This window comes from Punica granatum, chromosome 3 (genome assembly GCF_007655135.1).
Source record: "Punica granatum isolate Tunisia-2019 chromosome 3, ASM765513v2, whole genome shotgun sequence".
Lineage (NCBI taxonomy): Eukaryota > Viridiplantae > Streptophyta > Magnoliopsida > Myrtales > Lythraceae > Punica > Punica granatum.
Genome location: NC_045129.1, coordinates 5,877,454 through 5,892,973, shown reverse-complemented (window position 1 = coordinate 5,892,973; position 15,520 = coordinate 5,877,454). Strand labels below are relative to the sequence as shown.

Sequence of the window (15,520 nt, the reverse complement as noted above, 5' to 3'; positions counted from 1 at the left end):
AAACATCCGTCTAGCTAGGATGAAATTCTCATTCCTCTCAGGGTCAAAGTAAATATTTTTGGTAAATGTCAAAAAATTCACAAATTTTACATTTTCTCTCATCGCGGTTCTGCTTAGGGCCTAATCTTGACACGCCCGGGGCCATCGAGATTATCTCACTAGTCCAGGTGTTATCTGTATATCATTTAGCATAGTCCTGGCAAATGCTTTTTTCTGACCCTATCGAGTCTGGCTTGCAAATAGTATTCCAGGTAAATTCTAACAGTGTGAATTTTCTACATTTATAATAGTCGAAATCGAAATTTTCATTAAGAAAAATAAGTGTCAAACTACTTGAACGGACTCGCGTCCGTAAAGATATGATCAATCGCAATTATTGTTTGACTTTACGTTATTTATGCGACTCCCACCGGACCCATATCCATAGAAGCTTACCCAGCTGCTTGACTTGACTTTGTTGTCGTACGAAGTCCACAACTCCCCTAATTCTACGTCCTTTTCGACTTGCTTATTCTATCAGCCCATGCTCTACTAACAACACTATCGCCACCCCTACTACTCTTTCCAAATTGAAATGGTGGTTTTATTAAGCCAGCATACACCTTTGTCTAGAACTAATATGTTTCGTGTATGATTTTAGCTGGTTGAACTTCTAATAGTACCGGTGGCACCGATAATTTATATGGTTAATTGATTCAATAACCAAAATTACTTTAAGTTTATCCGTTATTAGTTAGTGATTAATTATATATGAATGGGGTAACATTAACTTCAATGGAAACCGATGAATCGTGGCCCGGATAATTAATCTGATCATTTTTATTGATCGACCTTGCATATGGGATGCTGTCGGCTTTCCGAAAGATTTACCAGGCAAACTTTCGCACATACACTTACGGCACGGGAGTTTGCTTTATTCAAACACTATCTATAGGGTAAGGCCGTGGGATTGTTTGCCTAACTAAGCAAATGGAAGTTGGTTAGAACAGTCAAGACTATTCCCATATTCCACTTGTAGCAGGTCGCAGTATCTCTTGTAGAACCCGATCCGGTCCTGCACCTGGCTCGGAGTTGGCTTCCCGCACTCGATCCCCCCATTGATTATGTTGGTGATGACACCATAGCCCAGTTCCCGTCCCGCATCGGAGTCTTCATTGGAAGGAGTCCACTGCTCCGTGATGACGCTGTGGCAGGAGGGCTTCGGGGACTGCGGGGTCATCCAAAACCAAAGAGCCGTCTTGAATGAGATGACCGGATCGGTTGCCACCGCGTCCGGGTTTCTAAGCAGGTTGTAACCAATAGCTCTTCCTGCCGGGCCATAGTTGTAGTTGCTGCAGCCAATATATGATCAATATATAAGAAGATATTAAATACTATTACTGATTTTTAGTTTGATCATCAGCATATCAAGTGTCGGTTTACTACTTACTAGGAGATTTGTATCGGACCACGGCCATAATACTTCTTGCCGGGAGAGCAGGGCCACTGCTGACTGGCTACGCAATAGTCGTCAGGGTTGCCTTTGTCTTGACTGAAGCAGTACCCCCATGTGTACGGACCGTCTCGTGCTCTTGCTCTCCCGCCTTCGCACATATATTTAAATGGCCTAAGTTAAATCGATTTGATCAAATTTCAAATATATATTCATAATGTATATAATCGAAGGGTGGGGCGGGAAATAGCATGCCAAACTGCTGCAAAGCTTAGCAGAAAGAATAGCATATTAAGAAACCTGTGGTCTCGTGAGAAGTCTGTCCTAGGAAGGCAGCAATCTCCCTCTTCCGGGTGGCAATGTCACCGGTAGTCCCAAAGCTGCCGAATGACTTGGTTGCGGCAATGAAAGCATCGTATGTGTAGAAGCCCTTCGCAGGACATGCAGCATCGTTCCTGTGCTTCAGCATCTCATTGAACAAATCCCGGCTGATGATGTCGCTTATGTCCTCGTACTGCACCCTCCCACGGGATGCGGAGACAGAGAGCGAGACCAGAGGGAGAAGTATTAGACAACATAGTTTCAGCATCTTTCCTTTTCCCTTCTCGGTGATTCAATTGAGGGATGTTTATGGCAAGTTCATTAGCTGGTATGATATTTATAGAATTACCAATAAATAAGGAGAAAAAAATATTTTTCTTTTACTTTCTTTTTTCCTTGAAGAAAGTTCGACCAACAACATTTTGTTGGATTGGTCAAACCTTCTTCTTTTTTAATTAATTAATTAATTAATTATTATTTTTTGTCGGTGGGATTCTGCTTTTAAGCCCATATCGTGATATGTATAGCAGTTTCAAGGAGAGCAACGGTTTCACGGGGGGCATTTCTCATATTATACGTACTAAGAAACGAAGCATATGATGTTTTTGAGTGACTAGCTAATAATAGCATTTTCGACGTTTGGCCGCTCGTATCGGCTTTGCTTGCTCCATACTTTGAATTCATTTGCTCTCTGTACTTGAGGAATTGATCAGGATAAGTGAAGATTGTTGCCGATGCATACAGTAGCATATAATTCAGTATAAGTTAGAACATTATCACGTCATATTCATATTAATTCGAATATTTTTTGTAAAGTAGGATCGATGTATCGGTGGGTTCACACACAAGATAAAACGTCCATATATCTAGCTAGGATGAAATTCTCATTCCTCTTAGGATCATGGTAAATTTTTTTGAAAAGGTATTTTAGGATTTCGAACCATCTTATATTAATTGTTCTAAATACTAAATTGTGATGGAATTGGGGCTCCGTCCACCATCAGTGCCATAATTGAAGGATGAACAATGCACAAATGGAAGATTTCATTTGTAGATATATAGAATCAACGAGTTGGACTTAAGACATACTTATCCAATTTCATCCTTTGACAGTCTTTCAAATTTATCTGAATAAACTCTTTTTTCGCTTTTAAGATAGATCACAGCTGGCCCATAAACGTAATAGGTATAGAGAAAAGTAACTAAAGCGGCACAGAAAAGTCCTAGTATAGCCAAAGAAAACTCAATATCAGTTGTTTCGTTGTAACCAAGAGGTATCCTTCCTTATATCGTGCACCATAGGATTGCAAGTTGCATTAGAAGGGGCACGAAATATCGGACACCGACAGTTAACCATGTACTCTCACATCCAAGTGTTTTTAACTTTTCTGATATCTTCACATCTTCATTGCAGCTACCTTATTATGACAAATCAGACGACCTATGAGCTCGTAAAGCGCCATCGCATCACGTGTTTGAGGTAATTCCTTGTTTCCCCAACAAAAGCATGGAAAAGCTCGAGCTCAGCCTCACTCTGGTGTTTTGCGTGACTTCGGTCGACTCTCTCGGAATTTTTGCAAATATAGGAGGATTCTGGGTAGAGAAAAGGCTCTGCACTTCTGATTTTTTGGATCCTTCAGGAATTTGTTTACATGATTTGGGGAAAGGCTACTCTGAATTTAGAACTCGCATTCCAAATCAAATTTTCATACCAAAGCTCAGTTCAGAAGAGCGATCCCGTCCAGGACTGATTCACAACCAGGATCCTCGTTCCACTGGTTTAGCATACCCATAGGAGGTCGTTGTATTGACAACTCTATAAATGTTTATTTTACAGCCATGTCCCCCGAAGAGCCTGTGCTTTCAGTAGAGGTATGTGCAGAAACTTGTACTATATCTGTTGTATTGCCAGTGCTGCTTCTAAGAATAGATGTGGCCCATCATTCTCCAAAAAATGTACTTTTATTATATTGAGAAATAGCTGCACCGATTATATGTTCCTGTGCTTTAATTCTTCATCGCAATGGAATTTTGGGCGCCTTGCGGAGATTTTGTATGGTCTCATTTTCGGCAGGTGAGAAGATCGAAGAGTAATACCCGTTGGTTCTACGATCATACTTATCAAGTACTCTTTTAGCAATACAACCCTTTCTTCTTCCTAGTGCACAATGTAGTGAATGAATTGAACCTCAGGTCTACTCGTTATTTTTACCGTGTTTAGATGTGAGACATGACCAAGCCAACAGGGACTGCCTTTGTGGTTTGGAAGGCAGTTCGTGCTTTTTATTTATTTTTATTTTTTTATGAAAGTAAATGTATGAAGGTGCTTTAGAAAGATTAGGAGTGAGTATAAGTTATCGGAAATCACTCCTCTCTCATCACGGCTCTGCTTGGGGTCTAATCTCGACATGCCCTGCGCCATCGACATTATCTTACTATTCGAGGTGTTATCTATATATCATTTAGCATAGTCCAGGCAAATTCTTTCTTCCAACCCTATTGAGTCCGGCTTGCAAATAGTATTCCACGCAAATTCTCCTAGCATTGATTTTTTTACATTCACAATACTCGAACCCGAAACTTTAATTAAGGAAAATAAGTGTGAAACGACTTGAACTGACTCACGCCTGTAAAGATACGATCAATCATAATTACTGTTTGTCTTTCCGTTATTTATACGACTCCCACCGGAACCATATCCATAAAGATTTGCCCAGTGGCTTGACTTGACTTTGTTGGGGTACGACGTCCAAACTCCCCTAATTCTATGTCCCTTTCGACTTGCTTATTCTAACAAAAACACGATCTGCTAGCAACGCCTATCGCCAACACTACTACTCTTTCCAATCCCCTATATTCCTACGAGAATTGCAATTAAGATAAACTCTTTAAGTTCTAATTGAATTGGCTACCTAAGGTAAGTAAGTATATTACTACCTTACCTTGATTCCTCGAGATTGAGCTGAGGCTACTCTATCCCTAATCTAAACCCGAAATCCATTTTCTAAGTTCATTCAGATTAACAGATCATAACAACTGTTAATTAGACAATTATAAGCATTAGGTACAAAATAGAATAAATAGATCAAGATCGAAAACTAATTAGATTAATAGAAAATAAACAAACTAATTACGCGTAGGTTCAATCATAGTCCTAGCATATGAAATTAGCTTATATGAATTAGAAAACACATAGACGAATTCAATAGTCATTACATTCCAAAGAGATCAACAAAAGTATTAAGAAAAACCCTTAAAATCTAAATCGATTTCTTATCTATGGTTTCTTCCTCTCCTCCGTAATCCACACTTTCTACAGTCTCTTCTCTTCACATTTATAAGCAACCCTTTCAAAACTCCAAAAATCTCTCTTACATGTAATTTCCTAATTAGACATTCAATTGCTAATCTCCAAAGATTTAAAATGTATCTTTCAATGCCCACAAAATAATCTCAAGAATCACTATAGAAGTTTCCTCAACTTTGGATCTTGAATACCCATGTAAAATTCAGGAAGAGAGTGAAATTGGGTAGATTTGAACTGATTTGAAAGGCTGCAGTCTTTATTTCCACGGCTGGGGCCGTCCGAATCAGTTTTTTCTGACTGTGCCCTTCTAACTCGACAAGCTGTCCATCCATATGTGATTTGCACCATAAATTCGAGTTTAACCTGGCCAAAAACTTCGAAAACTTTGAGACTGCGAAAGCTCAATTAGTGAACTAACTCCTAAAATTACCTAAAAACAAACCAAAAACTAATAGAAACTCCTATGCCCTTAAATAATGCAAATGAATGAAAAATTAACTAAAAACCTACTCAAACTAACCTAATCTCAATAAACTTGCTCCAATAATACCCAGTAAAAGTGCAGAATCACACTATTTTCATAGAGTTATCAATTGCCCCCAGATCGTAACCAATAGCTCTTCTTGCCGGGCGATAGTTGTAGTTGCTGCAAGCCATACATCATCAATATATAAGAAGATATTAAATATTATAGCTGATATTGATTGTTAGTTTGATCATCAGCACCACGTATATGAATGAACTATCACCCTCCAATACGACTGGAACATTTGCTTTGCCGTTCGCTTCAAACACACCCTCCTCGGAGTTCCCATAGGAAAAAGGGTTCGTGCATGTATATATATGTAGATATACCCATATATACCCCTACTATATAATACGATGATGAATTCAACTTCGGCTCCTCCACTTTGCTCCTTATCTCTATTTGCAATGATGGACCTCTGTCATGATACTCCTTGCCAGGTGCCATGGCCACTGCTGGTTGGCATACGTATATGCACCACGTATATGAATGAACTATCACCCTCCAATACGACTGGAACATTTGCTTTGCCGTTCGCTTCAAACACATCTTCCTCAGAGTTCCCATAGGAAAAAGGGTTCGTGCATGTATATATATGTAGATATACCCACATATACCCCAACTATATAATACGATGATGAATTCAACTTCGGCTCCTCCACTTTGCACCTTATCTCTATTTGCAATGATGGACCTCGGTCATGATACTCCTTGCCAGGTGCCATGGCCACTGCTGGTTGGCATACGTATATGCACCACGTATATGAATGAACTATCACCCTCCAATACGACTGGAACATTGGCTTTGCCGTTCGCTTCAAACCCATCTTCCTCAGAGTTCCAATAGGAAAAAGGGTTCGTGCATGTATATATATGTAGATATACCCATATATACCACTACTATATAATATGATGATGAATTCAACTTCGGCTCCTCCACTTTGCGTCTTATCTCTATTTGCAATGACGGACCTCATTTATCTTGGAAGCCCATGGAAAATTTTCTCCCATTAATGGACTATGAATTTAAGATCGACCTAGAAGCTAAATCATTGGATTTCCATACCTTTCTTAGTTGTTCTTAATTTTTATTTGTTTTGGATTTAGACCTCATTTTCTATCCATCAAAAAAAAATAGACTACGAAATTTTATATACGATAATGGGAGCCGCTGTCAATCCAACATTCTGTTGGATCGGTCAGACCTTCTTGGATTCTGCTTTTATGCCCGTAACCTAATATATAGCACATTTAAAGGAGAGCAGCGGTTTCACGGGTGTCATTTCTCATATTTTACGTACTAAGAAACGAAGCATATGAAGTTTGAGTCGATGTCTAGATAATAATAGCATTTGTTTTTTACATTAGGCCGCTCGTATCGGCTTTGCTTGCTCCATACTTTGAAGTTTTTTGCTCTACGTACTTGAGGAATTGATCCGGATAAGTGAAGATTGTTGCCGATGCATATAGTAACATATAGTTCAGTACAAGTTAGTACATTATCACGTCACATTCATATTAATTTGAATATTTCTTGTAAAGTAGATAGATGTTAACGGTGTGTTCACACAAAAGATAAAACATCCGTCTAGCTAGGATGAAATTCTCATTCCCCTCAGGGTCAAAGTAAATATTTTTGGTAAATGTCAAAAAATTCACAAATTTTACATATTCTCTAATCGCGGTTCTGCTTAGGGCCTAATCTTGACACGCCTGGGGCCATCGAGATTATCTCCCTAGTCCAGGTGTTATCTGTATATTATGTAGCATAGTCCTGGCAAATGCTTTCTTCTGACCCTATCGAGTCTGGCTTGCAAATAGTATTTCAGGTAAATTCTAACAGTATGAATTGTCTACATTTATAATAGTCGAAACCGAAATTTTCATTAAGAAAAATAAGTGTCAAACTACTTGAACGAACTCGCGTCGGTAAAGATATGATCAATCACAATTATCGTTTGACTTTATGTTATTTATGCGACTCCCACCGTAGCCATATCCATAAAAGCTTACCCAGCAGCTTGACTTGACCATGTTGCCGTACGAAGTCCACAACTCCCCTAATTCTATGTCCTTTTCGACTTGCTTATTCTATCAGCCCATGCTCTACTAACAACACTATCGCCACCCCTACTACTCTTTCCAACTTGAAATGGTGGTTTTATTAAGCCAACATACGCCTTTGTCTAGAACTAATATGTTTCGTGTTTGATTTTAGCTGGTTGAACTTCTAATAGTATCGGTGGCACCGATAATTTACATGGTTAATTGATTCAATAACCAAGATTACTTTCAGTCTATCCGTTATTAGTTAGTAATTAATTATATTTGAATGAGGTAACATTAACTTCAATTGAAACCGATGAATCGTGGCCCGGATTATTAATCTGATAATTTTTATTGATCGACCTTGCATATGGGATGCTGTCGGCTATCCGAAAGATTTACAAGGCAAACTTTCGCACATACACTTACGGCGCGGGAGTTTGCTTTATTCAAACACTATCTAAAGGGTAGGGCCGTGGGATTGTTTGCCTAACTAAGCAAATGGAAGTTGGTTAGAACAGTCAAGACTATTCCCATATTCCACTTGTAGCAGGTCGCAGTATCTCTTGTAGAACCCGATCCGGTCCTGCACCTGGCTCGGAGTTGGCTTCCCGCACTCGATCCCCCCGTTGATTATGTTGGTGATGACACCGTAGCCCAGTTCCCGTCCCGCATCGGAGTCTGCGTTGGAAGGAGTCCACTGCTCCGTGATGACGCTGTGGCAGGAGGGCTTCGGGGACTGCGGGGTCATCCAAAACCAAAGAGCCGTCTTGAATGAGATGACCGGATCGGTTGCCACCGCGTCCGGGTTTTGAAGCAGGTTGTAACCAATAGCTCTTCCTGCCGGGCCATAGTTGTAGTTGCTGCAGCCAATATATGATCAATATATATGAAGATATTAAATACTATTACTGATTTTTAGTTTGATCATCAGCATATCAAGTGTCGGTTTATTACTTACTAGGTGATTTGTATTGGACCACGGCCATAATACTTCTTGCCGGGAGAGCAGGGCCACTGCTGGTTGGCTACGCAATAGTCTTTAGAGTGGCCTTTGTCTTGGCTGAAGCAGTATCCCCATGTGTACGGACCGTCTCGTGCTCTTTCCCTCCCGCCTTCACACATATATTTAAATGGCCTAAGTTAACTCGATTTGATCAAATTAGAAATATATAATCATAATGTATTTAATCGAAGGGCGGGGCGGGAAGTAGCATGCCAAACTGCTGCAAAGCTTAGCAGAAACTATAGCATATTAAGAAACCTGTGGTCTCGTGAGAAGTCTGTCCTAGGAAGGCAGCAATCTCCCTCTTCCGGGTTTCGATGTCACCGGTAGTCCCAAAGCTGCAGAATGACTTGGTTGCGGCAATGAAAGCATCGTATGTGTAGAAGCCCTTCGCAGGACATGCAGCATCGTTCCTGTGCTTCAGCATCTCATTGAACAAATCCCGGCTGATGATCTCGCTTATGTCCTCGGGCTGCACCCTCCCACGGGATGCGGAGACAGAGAGTGAGACCAGAGGGAGAAGTATTAGACAACATAGTTTCAGCATCTTTCCTTTTCCCTTCTCAGTGATTCAATAGAGGGATGTTTATGGCAAGTTCATTAGCTGGTATGATATTTATAGAATTACCAATAAATAAGGAGAAAGAGATATTTTTCTTTTACTTTCTTTTTTCTTTGAAGAAAGTTCGACCATTAATTATTTAAAGTTCGACCAACAACATTTTGTTGGATTGGTCAAACTATATTCTTTTTTAATTATTCATTTATTATTTTATTGTCGGTGGGATTCTGCTTTTAAGCCCATATCCTGATATGTATAGCAGTGTCAAGGAGAGCAACGGTTGCACGGGGGGGCATTTCTCATATTATACGTACTAAGAAACGAAGCATATGATGTTTTTGAGTGACTAGCTAATAATAGCATTTTTGACGTTTGGCCGCTCGTGTCGGCTTTGCTTGCTCCATACTTTGAATTCATTTGCTCTACGTTCTTGAGGAATTGATCCAGATAAGTGAAGATTGTTGCCGATGCATACAATAACATATAATTCAGTATAAGTTAGAACATTATCACGTCATATTCATATTAATTTGAATATTTTTTGTAAAGTAGGATCGATGTATCGGTGGGTTCACACATAAGATAAAACATCCATATATCTAGCTAGGATGAAATTCTCATTCCTCTTAGGATCAGGGTAAATTTTTTTGAAAAGGTATTTTAGGATTTCGAACCATCTTATATTAATTGTTCTAAATACTAAATTGTTATGGAATTGGGGCTCCGTCCACCATCATTGCCATAATTGTAGGATGAACAATGCACAAATGGAAGATTTCATTTGCAGATATATAGAATCAACAAGTTGGACTTAAGACATCCTTATCCAATTTCATCCCTTGACGGTCTTTCAAATTTATCTGAATACACTCTTTTTTCGGTTTTAAGATAGATCACAGCTGGTCCATAAACGTAATAGGTATAGAGAAAAGTAACTAAAGTGGCACAGAAAAGTCCTAGTATAGCCAAAGAAAACTCAATATTAGTTGTTTCATTGTAACCAAGAGAGGCATCCTTCCTTATATCGTGCACTATAGGATTGCAAGTTGCAACAGAGGGGGCTCGAAATATCGGACACCGACAGTTAACCATGTACTCTCACATCCAAGTGTTTTTAACTTTTCTGATCTCTTCACATCTTCATTGCAGCTACCTTATTATGACAAATCAGACGACCTATGAGCTCGTTAGGTGCCAGCGCATCACGTATTTGAGGTAATTCCTTGTTTCCCGAACAAAAGCATGGAAAAGCTCGAGCTCAGCCTCATTCTGGTGTTTTGCGTGACTCCGGGCGATATGAGTAATTTCTTCCTCTCCTCCGTAATCCACTCTTTCTACAGTCTCTTCTCTTCACATTTATAAGCAACCATTTCAAAACACCAAAAATCTCTCTTACATGTAATTTCCTAATCAGACATTCAATTGCTAATCTCCAAAGATTTAAAATGTATCTTTCAATGCCCACAAAATAATCTCAAGAATCACTTTAGAAGTTTCCTCAACTTTGGATCTTGAATACCCATGTAAAATTCAGGAAGAGAGTGAAATTGGGTAGATTTGAACTGATTTGAAAGGCTGCAGTCTTTATTTCCACGGCTGGGGCCGTCCGAATCAGTTTTTTCTGACTGTGCACTTCTAACTCGATAAGCTGTCCATCCATATGCAATTTGCACCAAAACTTCGAGTTTAACCTGGCCAAAAACTCTGAAAACTTTGAGACTGCGAAAGCTCAATTAGTGAACTAACTCCTAAAATTACCTAAAAACAAACCAAAAACTAATAGAAACTCCTATTCCCTTTAATAATGCAAATGAATGAAAAATTAACTAAAAACCTACTCAAACTAACCTAATCTCAATAAACTAGCTCCAATAATACCCGTTAAAAGTGCAGAATAACTCTATTTTCATAGAGTTATCGATTGCCCCCAGATCGTCACCAATAGCTCTTCTTGCCGGGCCATAGTTGTAGTTGCTGTAAGCCATACATGATCAATATATATGAAGATATTAAATATTATTGCTGATATTCATTGTTAGTTTGATCATCAGCATACGAAGTGTCGATTAATTACTTAATAGGAGATTTGTATCGGACCTCGGTCATGATGAACCACGTATATGAATGAACTATCACCCTCCAATACGACTGGAACATTTGCTTTGCCGTTCGCTTCAAACACATCTTCCTCAGAGTTCCCATAGGAAAAAGGGTTCGTGCATGTATAAATATGTTGATATACCCATTTATACCCCTACTATATAATACGATGATGAATTCAACTTCGGCTCCTCCACTTTGCTCCTTATCTCTATTTGCAATGATGGACCTCGGTCATGATACTCCTTGCCAGGTGCCATGGCCACTGCTGGTTGGCATACGTATATGCACCACGTATATGAATGAACTATCACCCTCCAATACGACTGGAACATTTGCTTTGACGTTCGCTTCAAACACATCTTCCTCAGAGTTCCCATAGGAAAAAGGGTTCGTGCATGTATATATATGTAGATATACCCATATATACCCCTACTATATAATACGATGATGAATTCAACTGCGGCTCCTCCACTTTGCTCCTTATCTCTATTTGCAATGATGGACCTCGGTCATGATACTCCTTGCCTGGTGCCATGGCCACTGCTGGTTGGCATACGTATATGCACCACGTATATGAATGAACTATCACCCTCCAATACGACTGGAACATTTGCTTTGCCGTTCGCTTTAAACACATCTTCCTCAGAGTTCCCATAGGAAAATGGGTTCGTGCATGTAAACCATATAAACCACTGCTATATAATATGATGATGAAGTCAACTTCGGCTCCTCCACTTTGCTTCTTATCTCTATTTCCAATGACGGACCTCATTTATAGCGGAAGTCCAAGCCCTTGGAAAATTTTCTCCCATTAATGGACTATGAATTTAAGATCGACCTAGAAGCTAAATCATTGGATTTCCATACCTTTCTTAGTTTTTTTTAATTTTTATTTGTTTTGGGTTTAGTCCTCATTTTCTATCCAAAAAAAAAATAGACTACGAATTTTTATATACGATAATGGGAGCTGCTGTCAATCCAACATTCTGTTGGATCGGTCAGACCTTCTTGGATTCTGCTTTTATGCCCGTATCCTGATATGTAGCACGTTTAAAGGGGAGCAGAGGTTTCAATGGTGGCATTTCTCATATTTTACGTACTAAGAAACGAAGCATATGAAGTTTGAGTCGATGACAAGATAATAATAGCATTTTTTTTCTTTTTACGTTAGGCCGTTCGTATCGGCTTTGCTTGCTCCATACTTTGAAGTATTTTGCTCTACATACTTGAGGAATTGATCCGGATAAGTGCAGATTGTTGCCGATGCATATAGTAACATATAGTTCAGTACAAGTTAGTACATTATCACGTCACATTCATATTAATTTGAATAATTCTTGTAAAGTAGATAGTTGGTAACGGTGTCTTCACACAAAAGATAAAACATCCATATAGTTAGGATGAAATTCTCATTCCTCTCAGGGTCAAAGTAAATATTTTTGGTAAATGTCAAAAAATTCACAAATTTTACATTTTCTCTCATCGCGGTTCTGCTTAGGGTCTAATCTTGACACGCCCGGGGGCATCGGGATTATCTCACTAGTCCAGGTGTTATCTGTATATCATTTAGCATAGTGTTGGCAAATGCTTTCTTCTGACCCTATCGAGTCTAGCTTGCAAATAGTATTCCAGGTAAATTCTAACAGTGTGAATTTTCTACATTTATAATAGTCGAAACTGAAATTTTCATTAAGAAAAATAAGTGTCAAACTATTTGAACGAACTCGCGTCGGCAAAGATATGATCAATCACAATTATTGTTTGACTTTATGTTATTTATGTGACTCCCACCGGACCGATATTGGTGTGGCAGAAGACCTGGCAAGTCGGTACCTGGAGAAAAATAGGTTCTGACGACCCTATTTCGAAGGAATTAGCCTCAGGAGCAAAATTCAAGCCTTTGGCCATGAAAAGACGAGATTTAGGCCGAATTTCATCGTTTAGGGCCTCAAACGGGCAATTTATGTTAATTATGGCGTTTTTTGCTATTTTAGGAAATATTTTATCTTTAAGAATATTTCGATATTTTAGGAGATAATTTATCTTTGAGGATATTTTGTTAGTTTATCTTTAAAAATATTTCGATATTTTAGGAGATAGTTTATTTTTAAGGATATTTTGTTTGTTTCGATTTGTTCTCGTTTTCTCTATTTAAACGTTGTAAGCCATAGGGCAAAAGGAGTCATCTTTTGGATTATCAATAAAATTCAGAGCTTTCGTGCTTTGTCCAATCTCGGATCGATTCGAGTTTGATGCCTATTTCCTGGTATTCGTAGAATCAACAGGTATAGAAGGTCGTAGTTCCGGTATTCGTGTGCGAATTAACGGGTTTGTGACGGTTACTCGCGTTGTACGTTGCGTCAGTTGGTATTAGAGCCTATGGTTGATCTTGGATCAACGATGCCGCCCAAGAGGAGGGATCGTGTGGAAGATGTTCATGACGGTTACAATTTGCGACATCTGGAGCAGAGGATGGATTGTATGATGAAGCAGCTAACACAGCAGATCACTGCATGTCAGCAGCCCATTTTGGCTTACCATTCCAAACAACGATATCAGCAATGGTCCAGACTATGACTTGAGCAGGGATACAGAAAATGGCTCGGCAGAGCAAGAAATCACTATTCATCCTCATGTCGGCAAAATTGGGCAGAAGACATCCACATGTGACAGAAGGACTCCAGGGGTCACCAAAGGGTAACAGAGTGACTAGAGAGCTCAACAATGTCCGAAACCGGCATTTTCAGTGTACTACATGGACAATCCTATTTTCCGATAGTTCGCTTGATCGTCGGAAGATAACCAATATTGGACTTCAAAAATCCACATCAACGCCAAACAGATGAAAAGTGTCTTCAAACGCATTTCGCATATCATCTGCTCTATACAAAACAACTTTCTGTATATAAACAACTTTTCAGTGGAAGTCCAAAAATGTCGGTTTCATGGAGAAAAGTTAATTCCAAATATCAAATGCGGCCATGCCCCACAATCATACAGAGCACGAGGAGTGCTTCATATTGTCTTTTGAAAGCCATACATACACCCCGAATGACTTCCGAGCGACAAAACGGGCATACCCCTCTTTGGAAGAGCATAACCGGAGACTGGTCTAACGGAATTACGGAAAATGAAGTTCATACTACATTTCCCTGAAAACTCCAGCGGACATTCGCGATTGGGCAAAACAGACAGCAAAACCCTTCTCGGTTTCCCGAGTAACCTCCCAGGATCACAAAAGGCCATTTTCAGTGGACATCCATATCCAGAGGTCCTCTTTGGAGAAAGTTGATGCCGGATGCCTACCTTACACAGTGCTAGCCTTCTCAAGGCTCAATGTGGAATCGTCGGAATAAATCAAACAACTCATCTAGACCCCCTGAGCGGTGCTTTAAGGATCTAAGATGCACTTTTCATATCCTTAGAGGCCCAATCTCGGCAAACAGAGATCACGGTAATCTCCGGATTGCCCAAGAAACTCAGAAAGCAATTTGAGAAATCCAGTTTCGGCCTCCTAGGACATCTCTAGCTCCATATTTGCATTTACCGGCTTAAGGGTCAAGTGCCCACGTAATTTGACAATTTATGTCAAAATGACCGATGTGGGATGCAGATACAAAATATGCTGTCAGAAGTGGGTAACCTCCATAAAAGGAGCAAAATCGGCTTCCGAGCCTCATACAAACATTTGGCAATTTCTCATGAAAAATGCTAATCTCGGACTCATTAAATCCGTTTCCTCGCGTATATCAATAATTCAACATTCAGTTCGAACCACGAGCTTCGAATGCACGATCAATCGAGACCCGAGCTTTTTCCCGGTTTCTCCTCTTCGGTCGTGGGACCCACGGGCTGCCCAAGATGAGTCACCCTTTGCTCTAGAAGCTTCTTCTTCTTCTTCAATGCAAGAAGCCAACTTGCACTCTTGCATGAAAATATCCAAGGAGTTTGAAGACAACACTCAAGCCTTCATCAATGCTCATCAACGCTCTTGGCTCTTCCATATGAAGGATATTTGGCTCACATTCATCCTCATCCTCATTAAGTGGCCGAAATTTGCTAAACATGGGGGTTAAGAGCACTCGCTTTTGCTAATTGTGTCATTAGCTTTGCTTATATATTGCATATTTGTCATTAAGTTAATCACTTTCCTTCTTGCACACTCTCTCCAAGCTTTCTCCCTCAAGAAAAGCTCTCAACTCCATAGTCAAAACCAG

At 39.7% G+C, this 15,520-nt stretch overlaps 2 protein-coding genes across 2 annotated transcripts; both read right to left on the bottom strand.

Moving 5' to 3' along the window:
• Positions 1-792: 792 nt before the first annotated feature.
• LOC116201554 (basic endochitinase-like) lies at positions 793-2,049 on the bottom strand. Its single transcript, XM_031532815.1, has 3 exons — positions 1,733-2,049; positions 1,430-1,583; positions 793-1,331 (listed from the first exon to the last, which is right to left on the bottom strand). Exons 1-3 carry the CDS (start codon positions 2,019-2,021, stop codon positions 962-964), a joined length of 813 nt encoding a protein of 270 aa, XP_031388675.1. The 5' UTR covers positions 2,022-2,049; the 3' UTR covers positions 793-961.
• A 5,916-nt stretch (positions 2,050-7,965) lies between these two features.
• Positions 7,966-9,223, bottom strand: LOC116201552 (basic endochitinase-like). The gene is made up of 3 exons (XM_031532813.1): positions 8,897-9,223; positions 8,594-8,747; positions 7,966-8,495 (listed from the first exon to the last, which is right to left on the bottom strand). The coding sequence occupies exons 1-3, from the start codon at positions 9,183-9,185 to the stop codon at positions 8,126-8,128; spliced, it is 813 nt and encodes a 270-aa protein (XP_031388673.1). The 5' UTR covers positions 9,186-9,223; the 3' UTR covers positions 7,966-8,125.
• Positions 9,224-15,520: the final 6,297 nt, after the last annotated feature.

Excerpts from the sequence above, each read along its gene's own strand:
- LOC116201554 (XM_031532815.1), bottom strand. The coding sequence starts at position 2,021 with ATGCTGAAACTATGTTGTCTAATACTTCTCCCTCTGGTCTCGCTCTCT. Across the intron at positions 1,584-1,732 it reads GACTTCTCACGAGACCACAG|GCGGGAGAGCAAGAGCACGA; the intron begins GTTTCTTAATAT and ends ATATGTGCGAAG. Across the intron at positions 1,332-1,429 it reads GGTCCGATACAAATCTCCTA|CAACTACAACTATGGCCCGG; the intron begins GTAAGTAGTAAA and ends TATTGGCTGCAG.
- LOC116201552 (XM_031532813.1), bottom strand. The coding sequence starts at position 9,185 with ATGCTGAAACTATGTTGTCTAATACTTCTCCCTCTGGTCTCACTCTCT. Across the intron at positions 8,748-8,896 it reads GACTTCTCACGAGACCACAG|GCGGGAGGGAAAGAGCACGA; the intron begins GTTTCTTAATAT and ends ATATGTGTGAAG. Across the intron at positions 8,496-8,593 it reads GGTCCAATACAAATCACCTA|CAACTACAACTATGGCCCGG; the intron begins GTAAGTAATAAA and ends TATTGGCTGCAG.